This window comes from Lithobates pipiens, unplaced genomic scaffold, assembly GCF_037356315.1.
Source record: "Lithobates pipiens isolate NorthernLeopardFrog02 unplaced genomic scaffold, aLitPip1_a1.2 Scaffold_30, whole genome shotgun sequence".
NCBI lineage: Eukaryota > Metazoa > Chordata > Amphibia > Anura > Ranidae > Lithobates > Lithobates pipiens.
Window position 1 is genome coordinate 63,028,054 of NW_027507791.1, and position 13,600 is coordinate 63,041,653.

At 40.4% G+C, this 13,600-nt stretch overlaps 1 protein-coding gene across 4 annotated transcripts in view; it reads right to left on the reverse strand.

Moving 5' to 3' along the window:
- The window catches only part of SYNE2 (spectrin repeat containing nuclear envelope protein 2), a 529,925-nt gene that overhangs the window by 26,694 nt on the left and 489,631 nt on the right, over positions 1–13,600 (reverse strand). For all 4 annotated transcript variants that reach the window (XM_077464352.1, XM_077464354.1, XM_077464353.1 and 1 more), the window contains 5 exons: positions 7,678–7,840; positions 7,211–7,398; positions 4,810–4,960; positions 4,514–4,696; positions 669–806 (listed from right to left, as the gene is read on the reverse strand). In XM_077464352.1, the coding sequence (XP_077320478.1) occupies positions 669–806; positions 4,514–4,696; positions 4,810–4,960; positions 7,211–7,398; positions 7,678–7,840 (823 nt within the window). The remainder of the gene's footprint in view (positions 1–668; positions 807–4,513; positions 4,697–4,809; positions 4,961–7,210; positions 7,399–7,677; positions 7,841–13,600) is intronic.

Sequence of the window (13,600 nt, forward strand, 5' to 3'; positions counted from 1 at the left end):
GCTGAAAAAGTAGCAGCCAACCAAATCCCAGTCAGTGCTCTCGGCCAATGTCGGAGAACGTTGATCGGAGTGTTCTCGTGGGTGGGGCATCCCCCTGTCAGAACACACCTGCTTAGAAGGGGGAGATCACTGTACTATCCTAGCATAGCGAGTACAGTTGCTCTGACCGTCAGGTTTTTTTTCGTTCATAGTGTGTACCAGACTTTAGAAAGACTCCCATAATTTGCTTATTCATCTAACTGTGAAACAGCGAATGGAAAGTCTGTTTGTGCCATTTGTCTTGGTATACTGGCATGCTACTGGCCACAAAAAAAACTATCATAGGCATAATCAAATGACAAAACAAATAGCTTTTTACGGTGCAAGCTACACAGGTAGCAATTAGTTGGGATTGATTGCACAATACTTCAGTTGTGGGTAACAGATTGCTACTAGACACTTAAATGTACATTATAGTAAGTAATGTGTTTCATACTATAAGATACTAGTAGTTCCTTCACCTAATGCGCATTTTTTACTAGGTACAATGCTCCTTTTTTGGTTTACTAGACTTGTAAACAATTTATGGCATCCTATTTTGATGATACATACATTAAAAAAACATGTACAGTATAAAATACAAAAAGGTGTCAATATCATGGACAACAAAATAAAAAAAAAATACATACAGCCAATTGCTGCATCTTCTCCTCGATGTCGCTTTCTGAGAAATGCTCCACATTAGTAAGCTGTAGGTCCATTTCTGTCAGCCACACCAGGATGCAGTCCCTGGTCCCTTCAAAGTCTTCTCTTTGACTAGTAAAGTGCTGAAGAAAAATATAAAATATTTGAATAAAAGAAATTCTACAAATAAAGCGCAAACCTTAAGGCTTCATGCACACAGGACATTTTTACAACCTTTCCTGAACGATTTAACTTGACAGATAGTAACCCACGTTTAAATGCTGTGTTTAGTGGCGTTTTGCCACGTTTGCATTAAGAATCTTTTTTTTTTCTCAAAATAGCCAAAAATGAAAAACACCTGTAAACAAAACGCTGCTAAATGCGAGTTACCACGATTAGCCACGTTTATTAGAGTTTGGCGCATGAAATGCCTCTAAACTCAGTTTCTGAACCCATTTTTTTTTTTGCATTCCAAAAAAAAAAAAAACCTGTAAACTTTACTGCCTAGAAACAACTGTAAATGACCCTGTGTACATGTACTGATAAGATAACAGAGGAGAGTTCAGGGGCAGCCGAAAAAAAGGCCCAACTGCTCCTAAACATCCGTTTAGCAGCAGTAGTGTACATGAAGCCTTAAAGGGGTTGTAGAGGTAAATGTTTTTTCACCTTAATGCATTCTATGCATTAAAGTGAAAAAACATCTGACAGTGCCAGCGCCCCCAGCCCCCCCGTTTTACTTACCTCACCCCTCGAAAGACCCGCGCTCGCCCCCCCGACGTCCTTTCCACCGTTCAGCCTGGCCGCTGATTGGCTAGAATGGATGGATGGAAAGCAGCGCAGCGATTGGCTCGCGCTGCTGTCAATCACATCCACTGACGCGGAGCGTCAGGGGGCGGGGCCGTGTGATACAGCGAGCGGCTATAGCCGCCGGCTGTATCACAGGAGCGCGCCTGCAGGTGCTTCTCACCATGCGAGGGAGCTTGCATGAACGTGAGAAGCACCTGCGGGAGGAAGCAGAGACAGCCGCCGAGGGACCCCAGAAGAGCAGGTTCGGGGCCACTCTGTGCAAAATGAGCTGCACAGTGGAGGTATGCATAACATGTTTGTTATTTTAAAAAAATAAAAAAAATTCACTTTACAATCCCTTTAAGTCCACAGCACCTTTACAACAGCATGCCCCCTTGTCCATTAGCAATTCTGCAATATTCAAAATGTGTAAGGGCTAGTTCACACCACAAAAACGGTCTCCAATCCATTCCTGTATGCACATTTTTGATGCGTTTCCAGGTGCATGGCAGATGCTTGTTTTTCTCACTGCACTGGGGTACAGTGGGTTTTTAATGCACAACACACTGGACCTGCAAGCACTGGTGTGAACTATGCCATTGAAAACCATGTAACCTACTTTCTATGCATTGTGGATGTGCTGACATCAATTACATTGCTAAACTGCCCATAGATGGTGCGAACTTGTATACCTATAATAGCCACTACCAATAATTGCATGTAAAATATGACAGGCTGGTTGTACCTAAGTTGATCGCATGATCAACTTGGGTACAATCAGCCTGCCCATATATGGTTGGAATCTCAGCTGGTCTCAGCTGAACCGGCCAAGATTTGAACCTTCTATGGCCAGATTTAGGTCTCTTTTAGTAGATAAGGGTCGAATCAATAGCATATATTGTATATTCTATTGTTTGTTTTTTTAGTTTTGTGCAGGGTAAGGAATAGTTACATTTGTAATCCTTTTTCAATTCCTGCCCCCGAGACATAAGAGGAATGGGAGCAACTCTTACCAATTCCACCATAAGATAACCCTTGTTCCTATGACAACACTAACATTTGAAATTTCCCATTAGTTTTTGTACCAGTGACAATGGTTACAAATAGAGAGGATGAATCTCTCCAAAGGGGACAGAGACAGCAACAATACTTAAAAGGGGTTTAAACACTTCCAACTCTATCCAAAATGCAAAGTTTGGATTTAAAGCTATTTTGCAGTCCTGATTTGGTGGCCATCTGAATAATTGTCACCAGCCTCTGTAACATACAGGCACCTGTGAAGGTTTGGAAATTTTTGATTGTAAGGTTTTCCTTAGATGTAAGTCATGCATCTGTTGCCACAAGAAGAAGTTTCCAGTTGCTAAGAATGTCTCAGTGGTTAGAGACTTAAGAAGCCAGATACTACCAGACTTGCGAAAGCATAATATCACTGACCAGTAGCAACACAGAAAGTGAATAGGAAGGAACACCTGTGTAAAGTTGTCGTCATCAGAACAAAGATGATAGGATTTAGGGAGAGAGGATGGATGCAATTATGGATAAAATGTGGGCATGCGGACACAAGGGAAAAAAAAAATGGAGGCTGATAGTAAACAAATGTATGATAAAACCATGCTCAAGGAGTCAGAGACCATATGATTGAAGGGGGGAAATAAAGGTTCACAGACACTTCATAATTTGCTTTCTGGCTTATATCAGCCTCCTTCAATCTTTTGAAGGCAGAGGAAACTTGAAATAATTTTTCAGTCTCAGGGACCCCCTGTGAAAAATGACTAGATCTACAACTCATGATACATCAGTGTGCTGGCCAGTGGGAAGAATGCTCCTTACACTTGTAGTCATTGGGAAAAATTACCCTCTTTACCAGATCACTAAAAAGGATGCACCAATACCATTTTTTTTTTTTTTTTTTTTTTTTTTTTTACGATGAATACAGATACTTTTTTTTTTAGTACTCGCCGATACCAATTACCGATACCTACTGCAAATTTTTTGTTTTCACTGCAGCTGTCATGCATTGGTCCAAAGCATTTAAAAGTTATTTACAAATGAAACAAAAAGATTTTTTTCGTAATTTTGCGCTTCTTTAATGTGAACTGTGTAAATATATGTTAATATACATGTGTAAAAATATTCACTAAAAAAGCAAACAAAAAAATGTTTTAATTGTGTATCGTTTATAAAATAGACGTAAACAAAAAAAAAAAAAAAAAAGGAGCAGGAAAATAAAAATTTAATGGAGGAGATTAGGGAGTTAATTAAGGCTGATTACAGTAAATTAAGGGTTAATAACAGACATTTGTTCATCCCTTTGATATGTAGATGAAGAAACAGAAAGATACAAAAAGAAACAATGTTTCTGTTTATTTTTGTGTTTCAACGGCTGAGCAATGTTATTAATAAACATTTTTTGACAGCTACAATTACCGGACTTCTTTAACAGTTCAGCTGTCAACAGGGGAGACCCACTGACAGCTCAAACAACCAAGCTTGAAAGTATTGGTGCATTTGCACAAGTACTGATACTTACGTAAATACTCGGTACCGATACTAGTATCGGTGCAACCCTACTAAAAAGATCAGGTCAGAGGGAACTTATCCGAGAGGCAGAAATCGTTCATTGCTCAAAGAACCCCTAACAACCTCTGGAGGAACCTTAAGGTCCCATGGATCCCTGGTTTATTGGATTGTTCAACGATGTGTATAAGTACAGGTCACTTCATGTAAGATTGTATCGCAAGGATGAGAGAGGATTAAAAATTGCTTCCACACTGAGAACTAAAAATTGTCCTAGTAAAAATAGGGGAGGGTATATATGCTGGTAACAGTGTTGTTAAGCAAAAAAAAAATTGTTTACAATTATTTGGGCTGGGCTATAAGTTGTGACATCCAAACCCTTGTTCCCGCTGTACTAAAATCAGACAGATTTACAAAGGCAGAGTAATAAACAAGTAGATTAACATAATTTACAAAACTAAGTCGAAGTAAGTTGAGCTCTGGCTGTGCATTAGCCCCGATGCTCATGAAGCAGCCTATACAGGGCCACTTGCCCCCTTAGCCTTACCTTCAGCCTCCTCAGAATGGCAGCCACTCTTCTCTGGAGCTGGTCCCAGCTCTGGTTGCCTTCATGTACCATCTGCTTCAATCTGCTGGCTGCATCAGTGCGATTCTCCCGAGCAAGTCTCCGGTACTGCTTGTTTATCAGTTCCAAATGAGTAAGCCGCTCATGAATCTGCCGCTGAAAAGCCTGGATTGAAATTTATAACTAGTAAGTAAAATGTCTACAAACAGAAAAAGAACATTTGCATTAATCTTGAGGATTGTGCAGAATTCTATTTTATGGTCTCGGCAGATACAAACCTCAAACCTCTTTTGTTCTTCTTTGGCTTTTGTGTACAATACATCTGAAGAGTCTGGGGAAGCAGCCATTGCTTCAGCTTCTTTAAGCCAGTCATCAAATTTAGAGTAATCCTCCAGGAACTTTTGCCACAAACGCCAAGTTTCCTCAATTCTAAAAAAAAAATAAAAAATTATTATTAAAATTACAAATTCTAAGAGGCGGAGACGGTCACTAACTATATGAGCTTTGCCCACCAGAAATCTGCTGCGATAAAAACCTGGGGTAGGTTCTTGTCCATTAATAAAAAATAAAATTAAGGAAAAATAAAGGGAGAGGAGAATCTTAGTGCAGCTCTAGGCAAAAATTGTGTTACATTTTGGAAAGCGTAAGCAGAGCGTTTCCAAAAAAAAATAAGTTTTCATTGCCATCTGTGTTCCCATTGTCACTGGGACAGAAAAGTGTCAGAAAAATCGAAAGTTTTACAGCTAACACCAGTACACAAACCTTCCAATAGTACATATTTTCCAAGTGACAACTCACTAAAATAATAACAGAATGGACAAATTACCCCAGTGTATTTTCTATAAAACATTATGGTTTTCTTCATTTTAAAATGCAGCAAAATCCACAGCAATGCAGTGAAGGTGCACGTGTACCTTGTACATGTGATCTGCAAAGAGAAGCTTTAATAACAGAAATCGTAAAATTTTAGCCCCACCTCCTTTTCAAAATTCCTTTTGCCAAAATAGAAGGGTCTGGTTGATCAACTATTGTGAGAGCCTCAACCTACATCGGCACTTGCTTTTAGTTACGTGAATAGAATACCGAAATTTGGGGTAACAAACAGATGACCCAGAACAACAACGACAAATGAATCTGTAAACTGATATGGTATGAAAAAAAAAAAAAAAAACGAAACCAAAAACACGACCTTAATATGGAAATTGAGAAAATCTAAAACATCAAGATAAACAAAACCAAAAGAACAGAGGAGAAAAAATAAAAAAATAAAAAAAGGCTGGATAAAGTTCACAAAAATGTATACTACACTTCATCTACAATTTTCAAACCTGGTGCACAAGCTGCAGTGCTTATACACCGGTCACCCATAACATTATGTACACTGACAGGTAAAGTGAACAATATTGATTATCTCAGGCATCTGAAAGTGAGTGGGATATATTACGCAGCAATTGTACACAGCCAAAAGTGCCTACAATGGGCATGTGAGCATCAGAACTGAACCACGGAGCAATGGAAAAAGTTGACCTAGTCTGATGAATTCAAGAATGGTTTGAGTAACACGACGACAAGTTTTCGGTGTTGACTTGGCCTCAAAATTTTCCAGATCTCAATCTAATCAAGCATTAGTGAGATGTGCTGGAAAAACAAGTCCAGTCCATAGAGGTCCCACCTCACAACTTACAGGACTTAAAGGATCTGCCACTGACAGCTTGGAGCCAGATACCACAGTGTACCTTCAGAGGTCCAGGGCAATCCATGCCACAATGGGTCAGGCCCCATTCATACTTAATGTAGTAGGGATGTGAAATTATGCACGCTGTGCATAGGGCAGCCCAGCCACTTGAATGGACTGCCCTATGCAAAACAAACATGCCAAAGAAGCTCCAGAACCTTATCAGACATACATTTGTTGTATTTGTAACTAATTTCCTATAGATCAACTTATGTACAAACCAGCCTGACCATACATAGATTGAAATTCAGCTGGTCCTTGCTGAACCGTTTGAACTTCGATCCATGTATGGCTAGGTGTTAAGCCAGAAATGCAGTATTCCTCATTGGAGAGCAACTCCCAACTCTCTCTACTTACCATGGCTATGACAAACAATGGATATGCAGCAAGAAACATGGCGTTCAACTTTAAAGTTCAGTCAGTACAATCCTCTTAATATGGGTAGCCACAGCCAGTAGAGGTAGATTTGCAGTCAGTAACCACTAACCAGCATGCAATAGAACACCCCCCTCACTGGGGTGTAGGGACCACCAATCACAAATGTGACATAAAACACTTTTTGATGTTCTCTGCTATTTTTCATACCATATTGGCTTACAGCATCTGCCATTTGTTATTGACATTCTGGATCATCTATTGATAATTGGGGTATTATCTATTTGTGTTCAACCTACATATTTATCTTCACCTATGGGCAATGGGTAAATACAAGTTGAATATACAAGGCGAGTACAGATTTCTGTCTTAAGAGGTGTGTGATAGTCCATAAGCATCTTGGAGACGTACCCAACTGCTCCTTCTAAAGGTGCCAGTTGAGTTGGCCTTGACATCTTCTACAGAAGCTTCATAGAAGGCTTCTTTAGGAGGGCCCCAAGAACTAGCTGAAGGACCATCTCTAAAATGACCTGGGAATGCTTTATGGACTGACCCCCCCACCGTCTTACCGGAGCCGTCTCTCCATAGACATTGTACAGATATTTCTCCATCGTTTATCCAGACTCTGTGTGGTCTGCTGTATGGAGTCACACTCCGTTTCATTGGCACAAGCATCTGTATCATGCAACAGACGCTCACAGATACTTAGTACAGATGACACGCCAGTGCTGTGCAGCTCAATGTCCTTTTGCAAGTCCTGAAAGAGAAAAAAAAAAAAAATTGTAGCCATTAGATCTTTTGTCTTCTGAATGTTCCTGTTTGATTAGCTATAAGAAGGATCACAGAAAACCTTTATAGAGAGAAATTGCTATTTCTGAACTCAGCTCTCTTGGCAGGTGGTTTAGCAAAATCCAATATTTAAAACCCAAAAGGTTGCTTTATAGGTTGTTCAGAGTAGCCCTGGTCTTGTGTGTTCAATGCTTCAAAAAACAACAAAAAAATAAAAATAAATGGGGGGGAAGAATAAAGTGCTTGCCTTTTGTTCCTCCAGTTTCTTGTTTATCTCCTGGTCATCACAGATGCTGTAAATGACGGGTTTGGATAATTCGGATTCAATGCGAGCCAGCCAAGTACGCAGATTACTCATGTTTTTGTCCAGCTGCTGGATGATTACCAGCGTTTCCTTCAACTTCTTCACACTGTGCAGTAAAGAAAATTAGAGAAAATAAACCACAGTACAAGTCAAGATACTTCTGTGCACAGCCACAATTCTAGTACTGCAGTGAAGTTTAAAGTAAACCTGTCATATGAGGGGGGGGGAAAAAAAAAAAAAAAAAAAAAAGAAGGAGCAGTTGCATTATTCCCCCTATTGCTCCCCCTCCAGATTGACTAGGCTCAGTGAACCATCTCCACTCCTTTCCCAGACTGAATGATGCCCAAGGCTTTTTAAAGGCCAAGTCCACCTTACGGCAAAAAAATAAAATAAATGCACATATTTCTGCAGGAAATAAAATGTGCGTTTACTTTTTATATTTTCCCGGGAGGTGCCTGGAAAGCATTGTACCTGTGATCAGTAGATAATGGGTGCAATGTCAGGCTCCTGCAGACTGTAGGTATAGCTGTCTGCCCACACCCCATGTACCAGCAGGCAGCTACTGAAGAGCAGGAAGATCAACAAACTACAAGGGAGCGCTCATCAGCACTCTGACAGTTCATTAAGAACCACAAGTCACCTTCCGCAATGGAAGAGGGTTGTTGTAGTTCATTCATTCACAGAACTCTGAATGAATGACACGGCTGTGAAAGAATAGGCCTGCACAGCTGCATTGTTTTTAAATTGCGACAGCGGGTGCGAAGAGAAGAGCCTGCTGTCAGAGGGAGGGGTTGTGGACTGCTGAAGCATGTGAGGTCAGGGTGTAAGCAGTACACCCTCCTTCCCCACTGCTGCTCTAGGCTCACTACATAATGCTGCAGAGAGCAGCACATAGTTACACAGCCCCGATCTATGCAGCATTTAGAACATACTCAACCTGTGGCCTTGCAACTGTTGCAAAACTACAAGTCCCATGAGACATTGCAAGGCTGACAGTTACAAGCAGGACTCCCAAAGGCAAAGGACTTGCAGTTCTGCAACAGCTGGAGGGCCACAGGGGTTGCGCACCCATGATTTAGAATCTGCCCTCCGCTGAAAGGAGGAGGATGAGGAGCACCTGTAAGAGCATTTCCTTCATTGGAGCATCCTTACTGGCGTTCCTCCTTTTTGCGAGAGAACCCAAGACTTCAAAAGGTAGGCTTTAAACGAAACAAAAGGATGACTGCATTGTGCATACTGACACTATTTTCCCTTCAACACTTTTACAGCGCAGATCAATAAAGCCCACCCTGAGCTGTCACTGGAAGGTATACCTGTGGACAAGAAGTAGCAGCAAAAGATGTTGCAGGAGATCACCTGAAATATTTTTTTTGCCTATAAAAGGCAAAAACTGTCTTTTCTAAAAGAAAAAAAAAACACCACATGGCAATTGGCAAGATATGCACTGCTGTAGTAAAATAAATGTAATTTACATCTTCTATAAACTGCTCATTACTATGCACTTTTGTTACATATTAACTTTTCCTTCATGTAAAGTGAGGTTCTGATCAAATAGTTTGCAACAAATGTAAATATTAAACTGCCGAAAATGTTATCTGTAACTTAGTGAACAGATACCATGCATGTTCTAATCAGTAGTGTAAGAGCAAAGTGCATTAGACTGCACACTACTACGTGTCTTAAAACGTGGTAAGCACTCGCTTTCTCTAGCGTCCAATCAGATTGTTCCTTTTACTGTTACATGTAGCTTCTGATTCCTAAAAGCAGGAAGCTGACAGGTTGCTATATAGGCTGCACATTTGTCTTTTAATTTCAATAAGGCCTGTAGGGCTGCATGCGTGACTGTCTGCTGCCCAGAGCAAACAAATTCTTCCATTCCATATCCCATATTGCTTTGAGAAGATAAAGCAATCGAGTTGCTGCTGGCAAACAAATGAGGCCTTGGAAGAGCTCCTAAGGATGTGAAGAATGGGTGTATAGAAAGCCTCCTTGTAACGCACATAAGGTCACAAATCACATCAACCACATCAATACCTTCATTTCTGTTGCAAGCGCAAAATGAACGCAATGTAAATTAAAGCACTGGCCTAAGGGAAAAGAAAAAAAATCCTAACAAAAGCCTGCGTCTTGCTGCAGCTCTGAAATGATCAGTGCTGCAAACCTGTAGACAACAGCAAAGATAAACATATAGGGATGCCTTACCATAAAAGCAGAAGGGAATCATGTCCTTACAATGCTTACCACTGAATGCAATCCTGTATGCTTCACTGACACTCCTCGCCCAGGTACGATTGAAGATCTCCCTGGATCATTCATGGCCATGAAAGGGAGATAAATCAAAGGCCGCATAACCTGCATTGGCTGTGACAGCCAGCCATTCATTCACAGGTCTGTACACAGCACATACAAGCATTGCTCTGCTCCCATCCCCCTACAGCAGAGCAGATTGCAGTGTACGTGATGAGGACAGGGGAGGGCACTCTACCAGAAGACATAACATTGTACTTACTGTCAGAATTCCTTACTACCGATCCGATACAGGCAAAGCATCCTTGGGAAGGACAAATCCCCTCCCCATTCAATGGCCTACTTACTTACTGGCTCATACGTGAAAGCAGAGAGGGGTACACAGCTATAACGCAGCTGCAGTATAGATTGCCAGCATCACAGGTACTAAGCCAGTTGTAATATATGTATATATATATATATATATATATATATATATATATATATATATATATATATATATATATATATATATATATATATATATATATACACATATACATATATATATATATATATATATATATATATATATATATATATATATATATATATATATATATACACACACACACACACAAAGTATCTCACAAAAGCGAGTACACCCCTCACATTTTTGTAAATATTTTATTAGATCTTTTGATATAACAACACTGAAGAAATTACACTTTGCTACAATGTAAAAGTAGAGAGTGTACAGCTTGTATATCAGTGTAAATGTTCTGTTCCCCTCAAAATAACTCCACACACAGCTATTAATGTCTACACCGTTGGCAACAAAAGTGAGTACACCCCTAAGTGAAAATGTCCAAATTGGGCCCAAAGTGACAATATTTTGTGTGGCCACCATTATTTTCCAGCACTGCCTTAACCCTCTTGGGCATGAAGTTCACCAGAGCTTCACAGGTTGGCACTGGAGTCCTCTTCCACTCCTCCACGACGACATCATAGAGCTGGTCATAGAGACCCTCAGTTTGAGGATGCCCCACAGATGCTCAATAGGGTTTAGGTCTGGAGACATGCTTGGCCAGTCATGCTTGGCAGATGGTGCTTCCCAGTGCTCCGGTAGTGGACTGTTCCTCAACGTCTTCAAGTCCGGAGTGGGGCTATGGACTCTAGACCTAGAGTATAGGGTTTCAGGGACTGATTTAGCTGGCAGGAGGAGCGGAAGAACTGGTAAATATATTAACTTTTTTTGCTCGACTAGACCAGCCTCTCAAACTTTTTAACAGAGGAACCCATAAAATTATCTTCCGGTCTCAGGGAACCCCTGCTAAAAATGACTATAATTGACAACTCATAATACATTAGTGTGGGTCAGTAAAAATAAGGTTCCTTACAATTGTGGTCATTGGGAAGAATGACCCCCTTACAGAAAGCTAAAAAATTCAATGGCATCAGTGGGAATTCTGGAGAGGCAGAAATTGAGCACAGCTCAAGGAACCCCTAGCAACATCTGGAAGAACCCTGGCTGAGAAACCCTGCCGTAGACATAACCAAGCAATTAACTTTTAGGAAAAATTGAAAGACTTTTTAGGCACAAACAAATTATTCAAAAATATATTTTTATTGTAAAACTAGAAAATCTATATTAAAATCCACAGTCATAAATCCAATAGATAAAATGCAGCTACTGTATATAACCAATTGACAACTACTTGGAGATTAAAAGATCACTCCATTGTGATGATGAATCCAGAAGTGTGGTTATATTATAGGGAAGCAATGTAGAAATGTTCTAGGCTCTACAAGTTATGTGCCTTGCGCTTCTTTAGGAGCATCAGAATGATAAATCATGTGAAGTATAGAAAATAATCACAGCTTAAAAACAAATTAGGGTAGACAAAATGCAGGGCAGCTGCTGGGGGGGGGGGGGGGGGGGCAGGTAATCCGGTCAAGAAATTCTAGTTTAGGTATAAAAGTATCAGTTCAGTAAATAACTAGCAAGATGAAGAGCAAAAGAGAAATTCTTTTTAGAAATATTTTTGTCAAAGTATCAGGGGCATATCCCAGGTAGGGGACAACCGCTAGGAAGGTTCTCACTGCGGGGTAGTTGAACCCACTAGCTTGTAAGGAATCAATAGTGTCAGCCTCCCCACTAAACCGAGAACACAGATAGATCAGTGAGTAACCTTGACAAAGGACACCACGCTCGTATAACAGCCACCACTGTACTGGCTCACCAATTGTGTGTAGTGTGAATTTCTCTGATAAGGATACTTTATACCTAAACTAGAATTTGATGGGATTACCTGACTCCCCAGCACAAGCTCCGGCATTTTGTCTACCCCATTTTGTATTTAAGCTGTGTGATCATTTCCTATACTCCACAGGATTTATCATTCTGATGCTCCTGAAGAAGCGCAAGGCGCGTAACATGTAGCGCCTACATCGCTTCCCTGTAATCTAACCACATGTCTAGATTCATCATCACAATGGAATGATCTTTTTCATCTCCAAGTTTCCATATAGTTGTCAATTGGTTATATTAGCTGCATTTTATCTTATATTTGATTTATGAATGTGGATTTTAATATAGATTTTCTAGGTTTACAATAAAAATATATTTTTGTATAAATAGTTTGGCTGTGCCTAAAAAGTCCAAGCCTCTCTTTCAATTTTTCCTCCTTGTACACCCTGTACAACCACTTTTACCTACAGGTAAGCCTATATTAAGGCTTACATGTAGGTGGTGGAAATATAATAATAATATAATATTCACAAAACAGCCAAGAACTGTTTTCATGGGCGCATGCTCACTTTAGAAAGGGCACATTGTGCCGTTTCTAATAGGGGTAATGCCGTGACCGACATCACTCGACTCCGGGCAGTCATCGAGCCGGGAGTTTGCGGCCCTGGAAGGAAGAGGGGAGAAGATGGAAGCTTCCTGCTAGTGGGGACAACGGTGACATTGCAAGCTTCGGTGTCAGGTAAGTGACACATAATGGGCTACTATGCTATGTATAGTAGCCCATTATGCTTTACCTTTGCAGGGAAATAAAGAGGAAGTAAAACCCACCAGCGTTAACTTCCTCTTTAACCTAATAGAATGTGACACTGTTTACTCTTTCAGTATCCACAATACCACTCCGTTGATACAACTAATATTTTCAAGCAATTAACTTTGGCAGTGTAAGCATAGCCCCCTGCAAGTGATTTGCCCGAAGTTGGGCTTTGAGGGTGAACTCTTGGCAAAAAAAAGCCAAGGCTCTTACTAGGAGAGGAAGGGTCAGTACCAACACAGGCCGATGGCAAGGAGGTGACCTAGCTATACTGCATTACGTCAGAGAATTCAAGTCACTAACCTGGCCCTGTTGTCTGGCAGAGCTGTGTAAATCTCAAGACCAGATGGACATGAAATGATGAAAGCAAATATTACAGCAGGTAAAACATCTCCCACAAACTTATCTTCTGTGTATGTAGAAGATTGCCTACGATACAGCTTTAAAAAGTGACCCTGTATTACATTATACATTTTAATTAACTAAACTACTACCTAAGAGCGCATTTTACAAGAAGCCTCCTTTTACTTCTAGAAGTCCAAGAAAAAAATAAATAAAAGGAAGAAGCTATTCTGCTG